The 23,228-nt window shown below is 41.4% G+C and overlaps 1 protein-coding gene across 3 annotated transcripts; it reads right to left on the minus strand.

The window, feature by feature from the left end:
* Positions 1 to 41: 41 nt before the first annotated feature.
* NSMCE1 (NSE1 homolog, SMC5-SMC6 complex component) lies at positions 42 to 22,928 on the minus strand. Of its 3 annotated transcripts, none has more exons than XM_067534379.1 (8): positions 22,806 to 22,928; positions 21,169 to 21,298; positions 6,870 to 6,991; positions 5,588 to 5,665; positions 3,893 to 4,039; positions 2,403 to 2,519; positions 784 to 904; positions 42 to 320 (listed from the first exon to the last, which is right to left on the minus strand). In XM_067534379.1, the coding sequence occupies exons 2-8, from the start codon at positions 21,284 to 21,286 to the stop codon at positions 235 to 237; spliced, it is 789 nt and encodes a 262-aa protein (XP_067390480.1). In that variant the 5' UTR covers positions 21,287 to 21,298; positions 22,806 to 22,928; the 3' UTR covers positions 42 to 234. The 3 variants fall into 3 exon arrangements, with proteins under 3 accessions (XP_067390480.1, XP_067390481.1, XP_067390479.1); XM_067534380.1 differs by having other exon boundaries at positions 3,917 to 4,039; positions 6,870 to 7,009; XM_067534378.1 differs by having other exon boundaries at positions 6,870 to 7,009.
* Positions 22,929 to 23,228: the final 300 nt, after the last annotated feature.

Here is a 23,228-nt window from a genome sequence, read left to right on the forward strand (position 1 = left end):
TCATAACAAGGCTGGAACCGAGCAGGAGCTTGGAGCAGGAGGCCAAGGTCAGAACAGTTTTATTTTCAAATTTCAAGCAAGGTTCTTGCAGAGTAAAAACAAACCAGAAAAAGGAAGTTGGCTGTTCCACAGGCACCCCTCCTCTCAGAACGACACATTTTACACCAACACGGAACTGAACTACAATTGGGTTCCTTTGCAAGAAAGTGGCCACTCTGACTGACGTTGGTCTTTCTAACGCCGCCTTATTCTTGAGGATGAGGCTCTTCTCCACTCCCTTGGGGCACTTGAAGGCAACTGGGAATCTGGTCGATTTATCTCTAAGAAAAAATGCAATGTTAGTGAACAAAATACTGGAATTTGACATTACCCCAACAACACATTTTCATGAGCTCCAAATTCTCACTAAATGACTAACAAAACTCAGTTTGCTTGTGGCTTCCATTGGAAATGTTCCATTTATTTAGTTAAATGGAGGAATTCTGATCACCTTCTGCTTCACTGAAACTGATATTTCCAGACTTTTTTTTCACTTAACATACTGCTGGTAGCAGAGAGGGTCTAGGACTCAGTGAGTAAAGGCACAATCCTGGCAGAGTTGCAAGTGCACGAACTTACCAAAGAAAGATCCACCAGATGAAATATTTGACGTTTCCAGTAAATAAAAACGTTCAATCCACTGACACCTCATCATGACTACAGTAACTTAAGTCTCACTATTAAATATCACAGTTCACACCCAGCTACTATGATACCAGAATTTTTAAAGAGGTTTCTTGCTACCTGGAATCTCATGTGGCCAAAACTCATTACAGTGGGGACAGTGTGGTTCAGTCTGAGCTTTGAAATATTTTCCTGCACAAGGCAAGTGCATTGCAATTCCACAGGTTTCACATACTTGACTCTGAAATCAGAAATGTTACTGTTAATAAAAGGCATTTCTAGCCTCCCTCTCAGTGCTACAAAGCATGTCATCTTTGGAAAGAACCAACGTCTGCCTTACTCACCCAAAGGAAGAGCTTTAACTCGAGAGAATTTCCAGCTGGAGGACACTTGTAAACAGAGGCTGGTATGGGTTACAGCGAAATATGTACTTGGGAAATGGGCACTTGTTGGGAGTGGTGGGAAGAATCAGCAAGAAGGCTTGGGAGCCAAAGAGTGTTGAGACAAGTGGGTGGGAAAAGGGGTGTCAGAACAGCCTGCTTATTGGGGAAGGCTGGGAGAGGAGAAGTAGCTGCAGGAGACAGGAAATGAGTAATGGGGGATAGGCAGCTAAGAAGAGGAACTCGGGTCCCAGCCATTTATCAGGAGACAGACTGGGTATTGTGGGAGTGCCACTACACACTTCCTCAGTGCAGTTTGTGGGAATGAATCTGCATGTGCTAGAGTTCCTGATACAAGCAGTTCCCAGATCTACCACCAGATGAAGATGGCTGCATGTGTCAGACAGGGAAATGACCATGTGCTGAGCCCAGAGGCTTAGAATAGCTAAGAACTGTCAGTATGGGAAAGCTCCGCTGACTGAAACACGAGCCAGTGTGATGGATGCAGGTTTCTCACTGGTGAGCTCACTTGCTCCAAGTTCATATAGTAGTTTTCCACTGCAACCAGCAACAGAAACTCCTCTCATGTCAGCATCAGTATTTGATGTACTGTGGACTCCACTGCCAGGCTGCAAGAGCAGTTTGAACATACGAGTCAACACTAACACTGTTGCAAAAAAAGCAAACCTCATTCTGGGCTGTATTCGCAGGAGTGTTGTAAGCAAGACACAAGAAGTAATTCCGCTCTATTCTACACTGATCAGGCCTCGGCTAGAGTATTGTGTCCAGTTCTGGGCACCACATTTCAGAAGAAATAAGGACAAATCGGTGAAAGTCCAGAGAAGAGCAACAAAAATGTCTGAAGGTCTAGAAAACATGAGCTGTGAAGGCAGATTGAAAATAACTGGGTTTGTTTAGTCTGGAGAAGAGACTAGGGGGTACATGATCACAGTTTTCAAGTACATAAAAGGTGGTTACAAGGAGGAGGGAGAAAAATCGTTCTCCTTAACCTGTGAGGACAGAGGCTTAAATTGCAGCAATTGTGGTTTAGGTCGGACATTAAGAGAAGTTTCCTAACTGTCAGGATAGTTAAGCACTGGAATAAATTGCCTAGGGACGTTGTGGAATCTCCGTCGTTGGAGACTTAAGAGCAGGTTGGATAGACACCTGTCAGGGATGGTCTAGATAATACTTAGTCCTGCCTTGAATGCAGGGGACTAGAGCAGAAGACCTTGAGTTCCCTTCCAGTATTATGATTCTATATAACAAATGCTCAGAAAGAAAAATATCACATGCTTTAGCTGCAATCATGCAAGATGTTTCTCAACAGCAGAGAGGAAGCCCAGCCCAATTTGTTACCTGGATGGCAAGGCTGTGACAGATGTTACATTTCCTCGCCATGTCTTGGTAGTTGCTGAGTATGTATTGCTCCATTTCCATTATGCAGCGAGTGTGCAAAGTGTACTCCCCATCTCGCTAAGGAAACAACAACAACTGTGAGACTATAATATTTTTTCTTACAATTCCCTCTTGATCTTTTTGTAACTTCACTCTACCTTTTAGCAAAAGCCAGGCTTGACATTCATTTCTTTTCAGTAGCTGGCAGAGACCCATCACTGGCTAATACAAAGACAACACCCAAATTCCGCTCAAAGCGCTACACCTAATTAGCACTAAATAGAAGGAAAAAGTTCCTGTCTTTAATAAATATGCATAATAGGGAGGCTACAGGTCCCTGCAAGCATTCTTCCATCCTCCATCAAAGATCACAGAGGGGAACATGAAGTCTTCATGGTCTGCACTTGCATATTAAAGAGATTATTCTAAACAAAATGTAGGGTTCTGTGTAACAACAGATACCTTTTCAACTGGACTTCTCTTTGACACAGCTCTAAGATACCTAGATTACTGAAAAATATTATGGGAGAAAATCTGGCACCATTTCTTAAAACATGTAATAAAGGGAGAGATTTTCAAAGACACAAATAGGAGTTAAGCTCCTGAATCCCATTAACTTTCAGTAGGAATTAGGCAAGGGCCATTTTAAGACCTTCATAGGCCCTAGGCACACTTGCCTTCATAGGCCCCCCCGACCAAAATAACTAATTTGGTTTAAGCTATTAATAAATAGTTTTTTAAATAAAAATAAAAAATTATATATACAATTTTTTTCATAGGCCCTGAAAGTTTCATAGGCCCCAGGCACTGTGCCTATTGTGCCTACTGGAAAATACAGCCCTGAATTAGACACTTAACTGCACTTAACATGTTTTTAAAGTCTCCCCCCAATGCAAGGGAGCCCGTGGTGGGGGACGGTGTAGAGATTCAAGGTGAAACACCTCTAAGAACAGAGGGTGAACACAGCAACTGCACCACTTATGGACATGGATCACCTCTGCTGGCCAGCACAAGGGGTGAATCAGTCCACTTCTTCTTTGGAGGGGACTGACATCAGCAGTGACACAACCTGGAACTATCACAGTTCTTCCCTAATTCAGTGTTTAAAGGAGAGCTGCAAGTATTCAGAGTGTCCCAAGCACATAGATTATGGGAGTGTTTCAGCGTGTTTCTCAGTTACACCAGTGCAACTTTACTGCCTTCCGTGAGATCTTCGATGTAACAATACTATTCGGCTTGCAGAATTTAGCACAGCTAAACACAAAGACCACCTTTTTACTTGTACACTTAGTACAGTTTAGATGGAATCATTGAAACAACAAAAATTGGCCCACCCATACCATTTTTATAGTTCCTCTTTAAAGTAGAGCTCCGTTTTGGCTGTCAAAGCCATAAAAAAAGATGAGTCAAAGCTACTAAAATGCCCACTCTCTACAAGATAAAGCAATTACTTCAGAGAGCCACTTATCCTGCACCAAATTTTGCAGCACTTGCTCTGCTTCCTTTTTCTTCATTTTCTTTGTTTTAAGTTGATCAGCCAGGTTTAAAATATTTGTGGAAGATGCAAAGCCACTTTCTGATATGATAATCAGATCCATCTGCAAAAAGAAAAAAAGCTGATTAGAGAAAGCAAACAGTTGACTAGCCACAGTTCTGGGTTAATGGCAATGTGGAGGGTTTTTTCAGCATATAGATTAAATATACTGTAACATGCAACATATTGTGCAAATATTTCAGGAAATTAAAACAATGAAGGTGCTCTTGGCAATGTTAACTTGCCACAGGGGAAATACTTTCACAGCTAAAACAGCAAGATGGGAGCTTACTTATAGGAAGCCGTGTTCAAGCTCCTTTAACACTAATGAACTGCAATGACGCTGACTACATGATCCATCTGCCACACCAAATGAGGAATCTGTGTCTTGAGTTGGCATCAGATGAAGGCCTTCTTGATGAAAGATCTTTAGCAATCAGGAAGACATCTGTTCCGACTGGATTCTTGTGTATAACTAAATGTACCTGACATTCATAGGCTGTATGGACACTGCCAGTTTTCAGAAATTCTACCACCTTTGGTTTAGCTTCAGTGAGAAACCTGTGATGGTACCAAATCTCGGAGCACTAGTGAAGGCAGGACGTGTGCTTTCAGCACAGCGTTGTGTATCTCTGCTTAGCGCAATTCTAGATGACAGTGGTAGTAACCTGTGCCTTGGTGCACATGTTGATCTCATCAGTGAAGCTGCACCAGTCTTAGATCAACAATGGGAACATTTCTGAAAGCTGTCAGTGTAGATGAGACTTTTGAACAAATTTCACATTCAGGCAAGTGAGAATTTTCTTCAAGGCAAGCAACACGTCACCCTCGCTGTCCATAAAGAACAGACGTATTTTTAATACCTGGAACCCCAAAATGCAAACAGTCCCCAAGTGGTCACAGAAACTCACTAAACTCTTTATGAACAAAACTGAACAACATTATAACAAGAAACCAACAAAAAGCAAAAGATCCTGAACTCTTATCACAGGTAATGCTAGTAATGACACCATTGGTTCACATGAAGCAGGACACTGCGTATCCTGTGTGGCAGCTAGACCCAATGGATGAGTCTGGAGCTTTGAAAACTGTACAGGAACTGTCCACCCTTCTTGTTAGGCAGTACTGTGAACTGCTATCAATACATATGATCCAGTGGCTAAGTCAGCAATATACAATCCACTTCATAGCAAATTTCAAAATCCAGACACTAGGTTATTAGTGTCAAAAGGTTATTAGGTTAAAGGGGTCCTGAAACCAGTTAGGGTGTTTCTATTCCCAGACGGCATTCCCCAGTCATTTCTGGGAATTTTGGGAGAGGGCTGCTGCAAAAAGATGATTATTAAACTAAAAGCAGGTCTGCCAAGTCCTGCTCTGAGAAGCACTTTCTCATTATTGATCTCAATTTAACATTAATTTATCCCCAAGAGGGAATAGATTTATGCCACACTTCTACTTTTTCAATTGATTTGTGGTGCAACTAACAATTATAAACTAAAGCAATATGGTAGCTTATTCTTCAGGCAGATTTCACAGACTATTCCTTTTATTTTAAAGAGGAGACCATTCCCCCAACAGTTTGATTTGCTGAGCAATGAGCTGACATACTTACAGTTTTTCTGAACAACTCTAACTCATTTTCTGTGTAGTCAGATGCCATCTTAGTTATTTCAGTTTCTGCCAGATTCACCTATGAAATAACACAATTATTCAACTCCCTCCGACTGCCTTTGCACTGCCAGCCAGGACAGAACATGCATTTGAAAGTAACATAAAGATCACTTGTTGCAACAGCATGGATAGGGGCATTCCTTCTTGAGGACAAAACTTTTTATTAACAAATACGCCTCGGTCCTATCCTGCAGCACCCTCTGTATTCTAGTCCTAGGCCTCTCCTGAGCAAACACGCCACGTTGTGTGCAAATGGAGACTAAAATGAGACTGAATTTGTTACTTATACTAATTTACTATTGTTAACAGGCAGCACTACTTGATGATGAAAAATAACAACAACATTTCGTATTGCTATTGCACCTTCCATCGTTACGTATTATTAGCCCTATCTAACACATGGGGAATCAGGCACAAGGAGGTAACGGCATTGGTCAAGATAGCACAGAGCACATGATTCCCAGACCTGTGAAATCACCAGACAGTACTCTGTCTGACATTTACAATTGCAGGGAAATGATATGTAAATCATTTCCTAGCAAATCTTTTCTATTGGATGAATTTTTGATTAGCAGGTGCAAAAATCTGACATTGGGGAGCGCTAGAGCTTTCCAGCTGCAAGTTCCATCTAGAGAAAAAAAGGTTCTTTTTAAAAAAACAAACAAGCTTATTGCAGCACCACCTCTTAATATTTATGCTAAATAACTCAGACACTATTACAGTCCTCGCTGCAACGTTCCATTCCCTCCTGTCTATCATGTTAACAGTTTATCCTCACACTTCCCTGTTCTACAAGTAGATTCTATAGCAGCTGTCAGCATAAGACTTAAGGAGCACAGCCAAAACAAGACCGCATTAAGTGTGAGAAACATGCTGGCAGACACATCCTCATTTGTAAGATTCTGAATGTTTGCCCTAAATAACATTCCTATCATAATCCTTTGTTTCAGTACTTCTGTTGATGCCTCACACTCAAGGATGGCAATTGGAGCATAGAGAGAAATAGCAACTGTATTCGGTAAGCACTAGCAAAGATACAATCCCTGCCCAAACAAGCTACCAGTCTAAAGTATTAGAAAGAATGTGCACTTAACATACCAGTTAATTTTATGTTAAGTATACAGGTGACTCTCCCCCACTGCTGCATCTTTGCAAAGTGACTGGTTAGACTTACTAGTAGCTAGAAATTAAATCCACAAGATGGCAGCGTTTCATCCACTTACCAACGCATAATATGTTCTCCCATCATCTTCAGACATTCCTTTCCGGATCTGCATAAACAAAGGCTGCAGATGGATGTTAACAACGTTGATGAAGTCATCCAATTTATCATGAGCATAGTAGACTGTAAGTTTAAAAAGATCTGGTTATCTAGTCAGACAGGTAATCTCATCCTTTACATACTGAAAAGCCAGCCTGGGCAACAGAACGAGTGACACCCAGGCAGAGTTTTGAACACGTCTTTTACATTTCGCTGGCATGTACTCGTCCTGTGCTCCTTTCATATCACTGCTGGTTACAGATCAACACCAGCTTTCAGAAGAGTACAGCCCTTGTGACTGCAGTGGCCATGTTAAGGGACTCTGTGTTTGTTGCTTGGGTCTTTGGGGCCCACAACATTATCCATTCCAGCTGCTCGACTTGAAAGGAGTTGTTTAAATTGAATAACAAGTTACCATGTAGGCTCAAACCCTGTGTAGAATGAACAAACATAGCTGTGCTCTCTTCTATTTATGTGGTTTCCTGGTTTCTTTCCGTGCTCCGGTTTTCACAAGCTAGCAACAGTTTTGCTAACTGTATACCATGGATTGATATTACATTCTGATTTTAGGGACTTGCCACGGTAGCATTTGGTGCCACATCCTGTAAACAAGAAACTTAGCAGCAGAAGTTACATCACAGACATCACAGGGGATGGAAGAAAGAAGGTGAACCAGTCCTGATCCGCATAGGCACGGCACAAGCTTCAAGCAAGGTTCGGTCAAAACTCCCATTGACTTCAGTGGGACTAGGATTTCACCCTAACATTTAGAAGCAGCATTAAGTAATATTTCACAACATTGTTTACACTGAAGTTATTTCTTGCAAGATGTCTCAGAAGTATTAAGAATAGTCACTAAAAGGGCATTAGACGGTCTTCATTACAAGAGATATTCTCTGTGTAACAGTAGCACCTGGAGGCCAGAGCCAGGGCTCTAGTAGACCCATTGTGCAAAGTACTATGCAAATGTGTAATACAAAGGCAGTCCCTGCTCCAGAGAGCTCACAATCTAGGTTTATGTGACAGGACTCCAAAGATAGATGAAAATGACAAACAAGGTAAAATAAGCATATTTTTGCATTATGAGCTTGCCTGGCCATGTAAGGTAACATCTTGGCAGAGATGAATTTTAGATGAAAGTCTGCTTGCTCTAACAGATCCTCTCCCTGCAGAGGGAAATAAAAATTCTCCAAAAAATGTATTGTGGAGGAAGGGAATGACCGAACCAAATGCTGTGCTTGGTAATTTTAACCTCCGTACAAGTGGTTTGCACCCGTACTGGTGGTGGCTGTAGGAGAAATAAAGGCTGCCACACTTACGCTGTTTAATATTACATCTGTTTCTATGGCAAGGTACTGGAAGTAGCTGTAGTGAAATGCATAACCTTCCTCTGTGCTACAAGACTTGTACTGGAACGTGTAAGGTGGACAGACTGCAATCTAACTGAATGGGCAGAAATTGATCAGAGTTTTCTAGTGAAAACCATCTGATTTACACTGGCAGGTCTGAGGGAAAAATTGGACAGGATTAATCTTATATTACGAAGATGTGGCCATTTACTCACTACCTTTACCACTTTACTCACAGGTTGTACCCTTTCCTCTACCAACTGTCTGTCTGCAGTTTGGAAATTCCATGCAGCAGAGATCATGCCCTCTTTTCTCTTTATAAAACAGAAATAATGAGTGTCTGTGTGGCATTGCTCAGCAGGTATGTGTAAGATGTGTATCTAAGCCAAGACACTGTTCTATTCCAAGATGTCAAAGCAAACCCAGTTTCCAGCTGGTTGGTTTTTTAGGTGGTTTTTTTTTTTTTTTTAAACTACATCAGTTTGGTAAAAAGTTGAGGCTTAACAAAAATTATTGTGGATGATCTTTCTGTAACAAGAATAAATTGTCTCTTTCCTGCAGGTATGAGCGCACAGTCTCAAGTAGTTCCATATGATAGATGTAGCTATTTATTGTGCTTTCAGTTGAAGAGAAAGAGAGAAAAATGCTGTTCCAAGACCCAGCTAATGGATAAAGCAAAGTCATTCATAGCATAGAAAACAAAGCATTTGCTAGAACCATATAGTGTTCTTTATCCTCTCTGTAAATAAATGATTCCCAGCCCTGAACACTCAGTAGATGTGCACATGGACAATAATAGGTGGCAACATTTGAAGCAGTGCTGATTATCTACAAGCACAGGGAGCAGCACACTGGAGCATTTTCTTTAGCAGGCATTATTTGAGTTCAACGGCAGTTGACAGACCAACAGAGTTAAATGGAACATTGTAAACAATCTGATTTTATTTTAAGTCTGAGACAAACTCTTAATAATAAACCAGATCTATTTTACATGGAAAAGGGCAACAGAACCCTGGCTACAACACAAGCTTGAGGTCCCTTCTGGAACCAGGGACTGTACCTGTACTGAAGTCTCTGTGTCCCTCTATGCCTCTACTAAGGACTGTGAGTATAAAGCAAACTAAATGCTGCTTTGCGTTTTGGTTAATGATCATTCTAACTCAGACACAGGGCTGAATATTCATCCCCTCTTTTAGATAAGGAAAGTCATAGCAAAAGAATGACAGAGATAAAGACCAGGGAGCCTGTACCACTTAGGACTGTTCAGAAAAACCATAGCTTCCTAGTAAGTTTCAGAATACATACAAGGGCAGATACAAACTTAGTGATCCCTTATTTAAGGCAAAAGGCTATAAACAGTGTTAGTAAAGACTTTAAGAAATAAGACAGGCTCTTTATTTACACATCTTATTTGCCGTTTAAGCATATGGCATATTTATCACACTATTTTGTGTACTTAATCTTCAACTGTGCAGATGTCAATTACAATCTGAAAAGTGACAGGGTAAAAACAGCACCTTCTTGCATCTTTCCACTTTGACACAGAAAGGATTTAATGCATAAGTCATTGAGAAATGAAGTAATACTCAGTCATTTTTCAGATTACAACCACACTAAGAAAAATGAGACCTATACAATCATCTTAAATGTTCAGCACATCATTTTTTAGACTTTAGCATTAAACAAAAATCAGAATGTACAACGAGACTGTAAGATTAAATTTTAAATCCATGTTGCTCAGACTAACTAAAAGTTTTCACTGAGAAACGCCTAACTTCACCATTTCATCTAATTATTCCTCACATGCAAACTAAAAAAAAAACCAAAAACCTTCTCTGAAAAGCTCCCCCTCAGACTTGGACATCTTGCCAAATAATGTAATCTATTATTAACCCAGAGCTTTTTGTTAGTCTGTCAGAATCATATTATTGTTAGCTGAACTTCACATTTCATATTATGCAGTCTTAAAATGTCACAGGTCGCAACTGCATTTATTATATTGACTGATGCTCAGGGTTATACCTGAGAACATCTTTTTAAATAGCTTCCTTGCATTTTTCAGGTTCGGTATTCATACATGCAAAGAAACCAAAATAGACCTGTAATTTTATTTGTTTGGGGTTGGGATAAATCACATAAAACTTTAAATCAAGACTGGATGGTCTTTCCATAAAATATTTTCTAGTTCAATCACAAATCATCAGACTCAAAGCAGGAATCACTGGGTGGTCTGTAGTACCAAAACAGATTATCACAATGATCCCTTCTGACTTAAAACTCCAGAAATCTATAGATAAACATTGGCTTTGAAAATAAAATGGTGCATATATACTGGTACGTAAAACTGCTCGGAATGGCAGGCAGGAGGCTCCCAAACCTAGTGACGGGTACCAGCATGACTCAGGAGGGGTGGGGAAAACTACAACTGTCCACGAGACCACTAAACCCTCTTCTTTCAGATCCCTCCTTCAGACTTCCTTCTGCCCCACCATCTCTGAGAAATCAGTCAAAGAGGATCATGCAGAACCACACAAAGGCACTCTTAGTGCAGAATAAGAATGGGGACCTGGGCAGAATAGGCACTGTGGATTCTCAGCTATTTCCCCTTACAGACAAGCTCTGAGTTAGTGCACAATCTCATTGCTGAAAACCCTGTTCTTCCTCAGCACCTCCATAATGTTGTGACACCCTTCCTTGTGTCATGTCTAAAATTAGATAGCTAGTTCTTCAGGACAGGGACTATGTATTTTTATTTGTACTTGTGAGGGGCCCAGCACACTTTTGAGCACTGTAAAGTAAAACATCATCATCATCATAGCACAATGGATGATGGGATGTGTCATCTTCAAACAGATAACTATTTACAAATTCCACCACAGATAAAAAAAATCCCACAAAGCTTTGCAGACAAGATGTTAATATAATTAATACACTGGGTCACACACAGAAGCAGCTGCTGGGGCTTTTTCCTAGAAAACCACATACTAAAAAAAAAAATACATGATGCACTACTGCAAAAAAACTCCTGAAGCTGATGATCTGAAACTCCTCTTTTTCATATATAATTTTTTTAATGGTGCTGTAGCTCTCATCACAAATAAGCACAAAATTTGTGTGCTTAAGAAACGTAGGTTTATAGAGCAACGCTACTATTCTTTGGTAATTCCTTCTAAATCCCAGCCACCAAATCCAGTTAGATAAAATACTTGTGTGGTGTAATCTACATTAGTCTTTCTTTAAGCCAAAGCACTTCCTTTTGAACATCAAATAGGGAAAAGGAGCAGTTTTCTCTAATCCTTTCTCTCCTCTCTTATCAATGGCCCTTCACACATGTATTTGATCAAAGTCATTTTTATATCAAACATAACTGTAACTCAGTACACTCAGTTACTTTACATAATGAATTATACAAACATTACACGGGATGGCTGCTTATTAGCACTTGCCATTGGTTTGAAAGCAACATGAATTTGCCTCTCAAAGTTATCTGTAGATTTGACAGGAGTGTAAGAGGAAAAAAGGGAAAGTAAAGACTCTTCTGACATTTAAATTTTCCTTCCAGTTTAATGAGTTAACAGAGAAAATGTTCATGACTCCCGAATCTTAAAAAGAAAAAGAGGGAGTAAGCAATATGTACCAATATTGCACATCTATTTTGAATACACGTCAAATTCAAATACTTTAAAGCAAAGAACATGCAGGTCTGCTGGGTCAACAATCCAGGAATGGAGGGAGAAGTGTGTGAACCTCAATATTCAGTCCATAAGCAAGAGGATACTAATAATGCTGCAGGAAAGCTGTGCTTTCCAGCCGGTGGGAAGAAACAGGGTCTTTCCAGCTGTAGTAATTAGAGAAGATTAGAGCTGCCATGATGCCTCTGCCCCCCAGTTATTAAGAAAGCACAGAAAGCTGGACAAGAAAGGTGCTTGCTGGTTGTGAGACGGCAAGGAGAAATGAATGAGTGATTGCTAGTTCAGTGACACAGTCCACAAAGTTGTTATAACTATTCTTCCAGTCATGGCCAGGACCCCACTGTGTTAGGTGCTGCACAAATAGAACAAAAGAGATAGCCCTGCCCCAAAAAAGCTTACAATCTACATATAAGGCAAGACATGACAGAAGGGTACAGACGGGAAGTGCAAAGAAACACTGAGACAGTATCCGTCAGCATGATAGGTCCTACACCAGCGATTGTCTGTTTTTGTAGGCATCATGGAAAAGGAGAGTTTTGAAGGAGGATAATGAGTTAGTTTTACAGGTGTTTATGAGGTGTTCCTCCCAAGTGTGAGGGGCAGCATGGGGGAAAAAAGCACAAAGTCACTTGCTAGAAAACTTCATAAGTGTGCAATGGAGGTTGCCATCATGGGCTGAGCAGAGATGAGGGTCAAAATCTGGATAGCGAATGAGAGATGATAGGGTGGGGTTAGACCAACAAAGGCCTTGAAAGCGGTGACAAGCGCCTTGTGTTTGATGTGAGAGAGAAGGGGAGAACAGTGGAGGGATGCAAAGAGAGGGTGGCATGGTCAAAGCAATAGCCTAGGAAAGTGATCTTTGCAGCAGCAATTGGAATAGATATGAACAGAGCCATATTTAATTTGCCAAGGTTAGAAAGAGGGGTGTCCTAGGAATCAAGAGACGAGAGGTTGGCCACGAATTTTAGCTATGTGGATGGAGAAGAAAGGCCATATCTTAGAGATGTTATACACACAGAATAGGCAAGATTTAGACAGCCTAGAAGTGAGGACCTAGAGAGAGATCCTAGTCAAAGACAACAGCCAGGCTATGGGCCTGAGTTACAGGCAGGATGACAGTATTGTCCACAGTGATCAAGAAAGGAGGAAACTGAGAGGACTTAGAGAGGAGGAAGATGTTTTAGTCACTCTGAGCTTAAATGACAGTTAGACGTCCACAAGGAGATGTCAGAGAGACAGGACAAAATTTTAGTTTGGACAGAAGACAGTCTGGATTAAAGAGATAGATCTGTGTGTCATCAGCATAGAGATGGTAGTTGAATTTGTATTTGTGGATGAGATTACCCAGAGATAAGGTGTAGAAGGAGAAGAGTAGGCCAGGGACAAAGAACAGAGCCCTTTGGAACACCCACAGAAAGGTGAAAGGAGGATGAAAAGGATCCTCTGTAGAACATGCTGATGTGGAAATTAAAGAGGTAGGGGGAGAACCAGGAGAGGACAGAGGCCCAGAAGCCAAGGGAGGACATGATTTCAAGAAGAAGAGCATGGTAATAAGCACTACTTGCAGATGATCCCCACGTACGGGGGAAGCAGGGTTAAGAGTATAAAGCCAGGAAATGGGAGCAGGAAAGGGCTGTGCAATCACTCCCGAGAGGAAAAGGAAGTTGGCAGGGACAAGGAGGAAATCCAGGGGGAGAGTAAGCTCTAGGAGTCTATCCAACCCTAAGGAGTCTGGCAAGAGGCTCAGAAGGGTGAAGTAGCCATGGGGAGCAGAGGACTGGCCACTGTCAGAAGACAGGATACTGGGCTTGATGGACCATTGGTCTGACCCAGCATGGCCATTCTTATGTTCTTAAAACAACACTCTGCAGCATTTGACACTGTTGACCATGAAATTCTTCTGTCTCACCTGAGGGAGGTGGCAGGGGTCGAGGGTAATGCACTAAAATGGTTTGAGCCCTTCCTGGAAGGACACGCTCAACAAGTAGTGATGGGAAATAGCACCTCCACCCCAGAGGCCCCACTTGTGGAATTCTACAATGTTCAATTCTCTGGTCCTTTTCAATATTTACATGCAACCACTGGGTGAACTGGTCATATGACATGGACTCAAGTGCCAGCAATATGCAGATAATACACAGCTCTACCTATCCTTCACCACATTCAACCACTGCACTACCAGGATGGCCCAGTGTTTAGATGAGATCAGCTCATGGATGAACAACTTCCTAAAGCTGAACCCAGTAAATACAGAGGTGATGCTGATGGGCAAAGGAAAGCATTTTGAAGAGCCTGAAGCCAAGGTGAAGAATGCTCCAGTGATAAACCAAAAGATAGGCCAGCCCACAAAAAGATGGGGTAGGAAGGAGCCCAGGGAAACAGCAACAGGGTTTGTAATTGAGCAAACCTAGGTTGCTAGTCATAGGGTCTGGAACCTGGAGTAGCAGATGACCCAGAGTTCCCCTACCAGCTACTGGGAAAATGGCACCGGACATATTCTTGGACTAAAAGACTGCCTGAGATGGCATACAGATAGCTTGTCTGATAGAACTTTGTTACTGCAGAAGGGGGGTACTATACAGTGACTGGGCCAGAAGGCCAGGTCATGAAGAGGGAGTACACTGAGTCCTGGAGAGAGAGAGAGGTCACAGTGTGAGCAACTGATGGAAGGGGGTGCAAGACCATGTGAAAGCTAATTCCCAGACCCATCCACAAAGAGGTGCACCTGTGGTGAGTGGAACCCAATTACAACAACTTGATTCCAAACAATTTTGGTTTTTGTTTTCTTACACTTAAAACCAATTTCACAATCATCAGCAGTCTGATGATATTATACGCTAACCCTGTTAGCTTAATTTAATTGAATTATGCTACTTCCATAGCACTGTAGATTTGATATGATCACAAGGATATTATGCTGATACACCTGAACTACACCCAGTGGACACATCACTTCAATAAAGAAGTCCATATCCAAAAATAAGGGGAACTTTGAAGAACTACATTAAATGCTACACTTCACAGTTTAGTACACATCAGTAATGCTACAATAAATAAAGCATATACTGACTGGGTTGCTTCATAAAAGGTCAGTTTAGATGAAGTTAGAAAACAAAGAAGATCATGATGTATTTGCCCTTAGAAGCAAAGTTCTGTCACATTTTTTGTGATTATTCAAGAAATGAATGTAAAGAAAGTAAAAACATGTTCTATTCAATGAGTTACACTGAGGATCCTTTTGTCCACAAAGTCTCTTGACTTGGCACATGGCCCTTAAGGTAGAGTATTTATTGTGGTTTATAACATTTAAAACTCCCACACAGTATCTGAGTAATTTCACAACCGTGTGTGTATTTATAGACTGAATACACTGTACTTAGAAGGTGGGAGTTTCATAGTTTGCTACTCTATTTTCAGAAAATCTTCCTGACAGATGACCCTTTCTGATAAATTATTTAATTAACTTTTACTGCATTGTAGCTCACTGGTCCTATATATTAGAAATAGCCTTTAAGACCAGAAGATACCACAGTGATCATCTAGTATAACCTGCACATTGCAGGCCACAGGACCTGACCCATCCACTCTTGTAACAGGCCCATAACCTCTGGCTGAGTTACTGAAGTCCTCAAATCTTGATTTAAAGATTTCAGGTTATGGAGAATCCATCATTTACTCTAGTTCAAACCAGCAAGTGACTCATGCCCCCTGTTGCAGAGGAAGGCAAAAACCTCCAAGGCCTCTGCCAGTTTGCCCTGGGGGAAAATTCCTTCCCAACCCCAAATATGGCAATCTGTTAGACACTGAGAATGTTGGCATGACCTGCCAACCAGACACCTGAGACTGAATTCACGGTAGTAACTCAGAGCCCTCCCCATCTAAAGTGCCATCTCTGGCCATTGGGGATATTTGCTACTAGCAGTCGCAGATAAACCATATGCCATTTTAGGTAATCTCATCATAGAATTGTAGGATTGGAAGGGACCTCAAGAGGTCTTCTAGTCCAGTCCGCTGCACTCAAGGCAGGACTAAGTATTATCTAGACCATCCCTGACTGGGGTTTGTTTAATCTGCTCTTACAAATCTCCAATGAAGATTCCACAATCTCCCTAAGCAATTTATTCAAGTGCTTAACTACTATGGCCATTTGGAAGTTTTTCCTAATGTCTAACTTAAACCACCATTGCTGCAATTTAAGCCCATTGCTTCTTGTCCTATCCTCAGAGGTTAAGGAGAATAATTTTTCTCCCTCCTCCTTTTATGTACTTGTCTCTTCTCAGTCTTCTTTTCTCCAGACAGAAAAAAATGTGTTTGTTTAATCTTCCCTCATAGGCCATGTTTTCTAGACCTTTAATCATTTTTTGTTGCTCTTCTCTAGACTTTCTCCAATTTGTCCATATTTTTCCTGAAATGTGGCACCCAGAACTGGATACAATACTCCAATTGAGGCCTACTTAGCACAGAGTAGAACAGAAGAATTACTATTTGTGTCTTGCTGACAACACTCCTGCTAATACATCCCAGAATGATGTTTGCATTTTTTGCACCAACATTACACTGTTGACTCATATTTAGCTTGTGATCTACTCTGACCCCCAGATCCCTTTCCGCAGTACTTGTTCCTAGGCGCAGTCATTTCCCATTTTGTACGTGTGCCACTGATTGTTCCTTCCTAAGTGGAGTACTTTGCATTTGTCCTTCCTGAATTTCATCCTATTTACTTCAGACCATTTCTCCAGTTTGTCCAGATCATTTTGAATTTTATTCCTATTCTCCACTGCACTTGCAACTCCTTCCATCTTGGTATCATTTGCAAACTTTATAAGTGTACTCTCTATGCCATTATCCAAATCATTAATGAAGATATTGAACAGAACCAGACCCAGAACCGATCCCTACAGGACCCTACTTGGTATGCCCTTCCAGCTTGACTGTGAACCACTGACAACTTGTCTCTGTGAATGGTTTTCCAGCCAGTTATGCAGCCATCTTATAGAAGCTCCATCTATCTAATGCCTTACTAAAGCCTTACTAAAGATACAAGATATATTACATCTACCATTTCCCCCTTACCCACAAAGCTTGTTACCCTAACAAAGAAAGCTATTAGGTTGGTTGGACATGATTTGTTCTTGACAAATCCATGCTGATTGTTACTTATCTTATCATCTTATGATATTATGATTGCTTAATTATTTGCTCCATTATCTTTCCGGGTACTGAAGTTAAGCTGACTGGTCTATAATTCCCTGGGTTGTCCTTATTCCCCCTTTTATAAATTGGAACTATGTTTGCCCTTTTTCAGTCCTCTGGAATCAATCTCATCATCCATGACTTTTCAAAGATAATAGCTAATGGCTTGTATCTCCTCAGTCAGCTCCTTGAGTATTTTAGGATGTATTTCATCAGACCCTGATGACTTGAAGACATCTAATTGTTTTAAGTAATTTTTCAATTGTTCTTTCCCCATGTTAGCCTCATATCCTACCTCATTTTCACTGGCATTCACTATGTTAGGTGTCCAATCGCTACTAACCTTTCCTGTAAAACAAAAATTTTGTACTTCTGCCATTGCCAATTTTTTTTATTGTTCCCCTCCCCCATTGAGTAATGTGCCTGCCCTCTTCTTGCTCTTCCTCTTGCTTCTATTGTATTTGTAGAATGTTTTCTTATTACCCTTTATGTCTCTAGCTAGATTAATCTCATTTTGTGCGTTGGCCTTTCTAATTTTGTCCCTACATACTTGTGTTATCTGTTTATATTCATCCTTTGTAATTTGCCCTTGTTTTTTTTATTGGACTCTCTTTTGAGTTTCAGATCATTTAAGATCTCCTAGTTAAACCACGATGGTCTCTTGCCATAATTCTTATCTTTTCTACACAGTGGGATAATTTGCTCTTGTGCTCTTAATAATGTCTCTTTGAAAAACTGCCAACTCTCTGGAACTGTTTTTCCCCTTAGACTTGCTTCCCATGGGATCTTATATACCAGCTCCCTGAGTTTGCTAAAGTCTGCCTTCTTGAAATCTGTTATTTTTTTTGTGCTATTTTCCCTCCTGGAATCATGAACTCAATCATTTCATGATCACATTCACCCAAGCTGCCTTCCACTTTCAAATTTTCAATCAGTTCCTCCCTATCTGTCAAAATCAATCTAAAACAGGCTCTCCTCATACCATTTCCTCCATAAACTTATCAAGCTCAGCTGTGAAAACAGTTAGGGTTTTTTTGCCCCACAGTACTCCCCTTGGAAAGCTGTTCCAAAACTTCACTCCTCTGAGGGTTAGAAACCATCTAATTTCAAGCCTAAACTTGTTAATGGCCAGTTTATAGCCATGTTTTCCTATGCCACCACTGGTGCTTAACTTAAATTAAATAACTCTTCTCTCTTCCTGGTGTTTATCCCTCTGATGTATTTATAGAGAGCAATCATGTCTCCCCTCAGCCTTCATTTTGTTAGGCTAAACAAGCCAAGCTCCTTAAGTCTCCTCTCGTAAGGAAGAGTCTCCATTCCTCTGATCATCCTATTAGTCCTTCTCTGCACCAAGTTTGAATCCATCTTTCTTGAATGTAGGAGATCAGAATTGCACACAGTATTCCAGATAAGGTGTCATCAGTGCTTTGTATAGTGGTAATGGCACTTCCTTATCTCTACTGGAAATACTAGAAATGGGATCAAGCTGTAAAGTTTGCCATAATGTTCAATGTTGCTCTGGTCCAGACCCCTGGTTCAGGGCATCTCTATTAATTACAGTACACATCTTTATCAAACAAGGCACAATGACTTGTGTGTCTTCAGGAAAAACTTAAACCAAGTTTGAATTTGGGGGGTCATACGGGAAGCAGTGGTACTCTCTCAAGTTTCACTCATGTTAGTCACCGCAAAAAGATATTGCTCATGGAAGATTGCACAAACGTTTAAAATATGAGTGAGCTCCAATGGACTCCATGGCTCAGCTCCCCTTCAGAGAGGTTTAACTATGCCCAGTTTTGCTGGCTCTTTCTGATTAAAAAACAAAAATAAGCAGTGGTATCTCCCAAACACCACCCCACGAGCAGCACCAAAATTTAATGTAGTTCACAATAGATTTAGCAGTTCTGTGATCTCTCCCGCTCCTTTCTCACATGAGGAATTAAATAGTTAATAGTGGTGACCAATTATCACTGGGCATCTGAGTTATGGCTTGTCTACATGGGGAAATAGACTGGAATAGCTTTTTCTTTGGAAGTAGATTAAACTAAGCCACACCCTTAATGCAGAATAACTCCCCATTGCTTTGTTCTAAATTCATTCCCTAGCTGATTTTACAATAGCTCCTCCATGTAGACAAACCCGTACCCCTCAATGAGATGAAAGGGGCAGTTCACACCTTTGAGCTATTGTTCCAAACTCTCTGCAGATTCATGTAGACATTTCTGCATTGGTTACATACAGTTCCCAGTTTTGAGGTTTTCTTTGCAATCATAACAGCTAGAGATTTATTTTTGTCCCCCCATTAAATCTGAGAATCTGAAGAACAAGAAAGTAATTTAGGAGAGTCTTTGGTATGCTGTACAACTGCATACCAGCTTAATCTGAGCCATGATTTAAACCAAGCTATATTCTAGAGCTACCTGTTTACCAATATTTATTTGTTAAAATGATTACTTCTAAAACTGGTGTTTAATCAGCATTTAAAATGTTTTTTTCTTAAATAATATAAGTAATTGTAACTTTTTTTATCCAAAGCTGGTTTATCTTGATAACTTCCAGAAGGTGCCTTAGGGCCCAATCCTACAAACACTTTACTCATGTGAGGAGTACCATCAATTGGTAAAGCTACTCACGTTCTGAAGTGTCTACAGACCTGAACCAGAAGATATCTTTGTACGAATTACTTGCCAGTTACAGTTTTGTTTGCAGATATGTGAAAGATTAAGGTCTTGTGACCTTTAATGCTTTCATTGTTTGTTTGGTAAGCAGCAATTTAGTTTTCACTTTATCAGATTGTATCAGCTACTGCTAAAAATTACTAATTAACTAAAAATGTTGCTCATTTCAGCTTTATTTCAGTGTGTGTCCATCATTTTCAAAATTAGTTAAGATGTAATACAGATAGTAACTAGTTCTCACTGAAACATCATAACTGAATTGATTACACATTCCTATACCATTTAAGCTTAAAAAAGAACTTCAAATTAAACTGAAAGCACCCAACCAAAATTCCTGTTTTATAATGTATAGAGTTTATTACAGTGTACAGAGGACTCAACCTTACTGAATATGTAGTTAATCTGGTGAAGGATTTAGCCTTCAGAGATGCTTTTCTTTTCCCTGCAGGCAAATATTTTACATAACATCTCAAAGAAAAGCTTTCCAACGTGGCAAATTTAACACTGCCAAAAATACATTATTTTAAAAGTGTCAATTGTAAATATGAACAAAGCTTTAAATATACAATTCCAAAGACAGCATTTCTGTAAATGCCTTTTACATATTTCTTTGTGATGTTTAAATTGGTTTAACCCTTAATTTCTTTGTTTTTGTTGAGCTGTTTACATTATTAACACTATCTGAACTTTCATAGGGTACATGCTAGTCAGAAATGTAGCTGTTTGTAAACTGAGGCTGATACACATCCATTATACAGTCAGATTTAACACTGCAGTCCAGAACTAGTGACAAGGGAGGACCTACTCAGTTCCCCATTTAAAAAGCACATTTCTCTCTGAAATCTTTCTGCCTACATAACACCCTTGACTACTGTAGTTCAAAGAACTTAGAGAAAAATCTCCTTTTCATTTAGTTGTTACGCTGTGTATTTATACTCTGTTTCGCTGGTTCCCCTTGTATAATTAGGCCCCAGTCCTGCAATCAGATCTGTGCAAGTGAACTTCACTGCTCATGTAGAGTTCTAAAGTCCTAGAGTAGAGCATTAAACCAAGGTCCCCTGTGCCCATTTCACTCGCTTCTGACCACATAAACGAGAGTATCCCATTTTTAAATGGATCGATGTCAGCAATAACCTCAATGCCCTGACCAACATTTTCTTGAGTAAAATAGTAAGGCTCTGTCTGCTACTACTGAGCACACAATTTGCCTACAAAGTCAACGTTACCTAACTTGTAGCTCTGGAAAGCACTTTAAGATATCCAGAATCTGAACGGTGCAATAGAAAACCCAATTTTACTCTGTTCTCTCATTCACTACATTGCTGTTTTTCTCAAGAAATGTGACTAACCTTTATGGATTTCACAGCAGTCTCTGTGTAATGTTCTAGCCACTGATCCTTCCACTATTCCATGAGACATCAGCATCTGCAGAAACCGTCGATGACCATCAGTCATCTGGGTAGCCATTGAAATGTTACCCTAGGTTTAGAAAGTTGCAGAAGGAATAAGATGGAATTAGTTACACATTCTATACACACATGTGTAAATTCCTTCTACCAAATCAATCCAGATCTGATACTGAACAAAGAAAAATAAGTTCCCAACAGCACAAATTATTTTGATCTTTATGTAAGATTCCAATGAGATTTCAACTTCACAGGTACACATAGGAGCTCCACTTCTACCTTTAATCAGTTTTAATCCTACCCCTTCCTGGAAAAGGTGAACACATCAGTGAAACAAGAAAGTATATTAGGACAAACAAGCATATTCATCAAGTTTTAGATCAGAATGCACTAAGGCTTAATGTTGATGTTCTAGGGAATTTGTTATGGAGACACTAACTCTTTACTTCAAAGGAGTCTTTCGGATATAAAATACAATGTTGCATTCATTATGCCACTGCACTAGCCAAATAAAACATGGTATTGTAGGTCTTGCTGCCTCAGTTTCCCCATCTGTAAAATGGGGGAGATGATACTGACATCCTTTGGAAAGCACTTTGAGATGCACTGAAGAAAAGCACTACGTAGTATTATTACAATCAATAAAATAGCCGGTACAGCTTTGTGGTCAATCCATCTTCTGGTCATTATATCTCTGAATAGTATTGTCTATTTAGATTGTATCAGACCAAGCATGTGGTCAGTGTGCTGAATAAAAGCATCCCACTGAACCACTTCTCCACCTTTTGGGACATCATCCTAGGTGAGAGAAAATCCATGGCCTGCTAAGAAAGAGGCAGGAAACAAATATTTGGTCAAAGTGATAAATAGAAGTTATCGTCAGTTCTTCTCTGTAGTGAGCAACACTGGCACATCACAAAATATGTTAAGATCCTGAACTATTTCCTCTTCCTCAGCCATCCTCTCAAAGCTCTCACCAGCCTGAGGGGATACTGCCAGGGGCACAGTCTTACCAACAGCTTTCAGGACTTGACTGAGGGGAAATTCACAAAAACGTTTTGATAAAAGGCTCACTCTCTTATGAAAGTGAATTTACCAAAAGCTACTGTAGGCCTTTCTATTCAAGGCTACGCCTGCCACCTGCCAAGGTGCCACTGTCCTGCCCAGAGATCCTTTTAGAGGTGACGGGTCAGCCTCTGGGCGGAGTGGGACACCTCTTCAAGACCCTTGTCCCCTGGCTGCTTCCCAGCTGCGAAACGAGTTGAGATCCACACACTCGTGTCACACAGGGCAGAAAAGGAGCGCTCAGACGGTGGTGACCCAGTCACCACTGCCGGGCGGGAGGGTCACTCCCATGGGGAGCCCAGCTGCAGGCACACAGTTAGTTGCCAGGGCCATGCTGAGGTGCTCCTGCCCACCTGGTACCTCAGCTCTCAGCATGTGTGCCAGGGGCTTTACATCGTGAGCGAGGGAATGCATGTTTTACCTCAAACCTGCCCCCCTGCCCCCTCCCCTCCCCCAAACTGCCCCCCGCCCCCCGCCCACCTCCCCTCCCCCAAACTGCCCCCTGCCCCGCTCACCACTTCCCCCCGATTGGCCAGCGCGGGTCTCTTCCTTTTTCAGGCGGGACTCGAGGATTCGGCGCTCGCCGCCGTCGCCTGCCATCGATGAGCTCGGGCCGGTCTGGGTCCGCCTGCTCTCCCCCCCGCGCTGCCCCTCCCCCACACCGCCGCCTCCGCTCCGCCCCGCCCCGCCAGCAGCCCCTCCCCCCGCGCTGCCCGGCGCTCTCCTGCTTTCCCTCAGGGCCGGGCACTGCCGGTGCCGGTGCCGCTGCCGCCATCCCGGTCGCCCCGCCGCAGCAGCCGCCCGCCACGCCCCTCACCTCCCTGCCGCAGCCCTCCCGCTCTGCCTGCCGCCCGCGGACCTCAGCGGGCTTCGCGCTGCGACCTGCTGTGCGCTGGGGCCTGCCTGACCTGCCCCGGCCCGGCCCGGCCCGGCCCAGC

The sequence above is a fragment of the Emydura macquarii genome, unplaced genomic scaffold (genome assembly GCF_026122565.2).
Source record: "Emydura macquarii macquarii isolate MOO-44397 ecotype Brisbane River unplaced genomic scaffold, CSIRO-AGI_Emac_v2 contig_3390, whole genome shotgun sequence".
NCBI classification, from domain to species: Eukaryota; Metazoa; Chordata; order Testudines; family Chelidae; genus Emydura; species Emydura macquarii.

What these genes read in the sequence shown, in the direction of transcription:
- NSMCE1 (XM_067534378.1), bottom strand. Translation starts at nt 21,286, where the DNA reads ATGGCTACCCAGATGACTGATGGTCATCGACGGTTTCTGCAGATGCTG. An exon ending in GGAGAACATATTATGCGTTG is followed by an intron (nt 5,666 to 6,869) that starts GTAAGTGGATGA and finishes GTTATTTCATAG; the next exon opens with GTGAATCTGGCAGAAACTGA. An exon ending in TAGAGTTGTTCAGAAAAACT is followed by an intron (nt 4,040 to 5,587) that starts GTAAGTATGTCA and finishes TTCTTTTTGCAG; the next exon opens with ATGGATCTGATTATCATATC.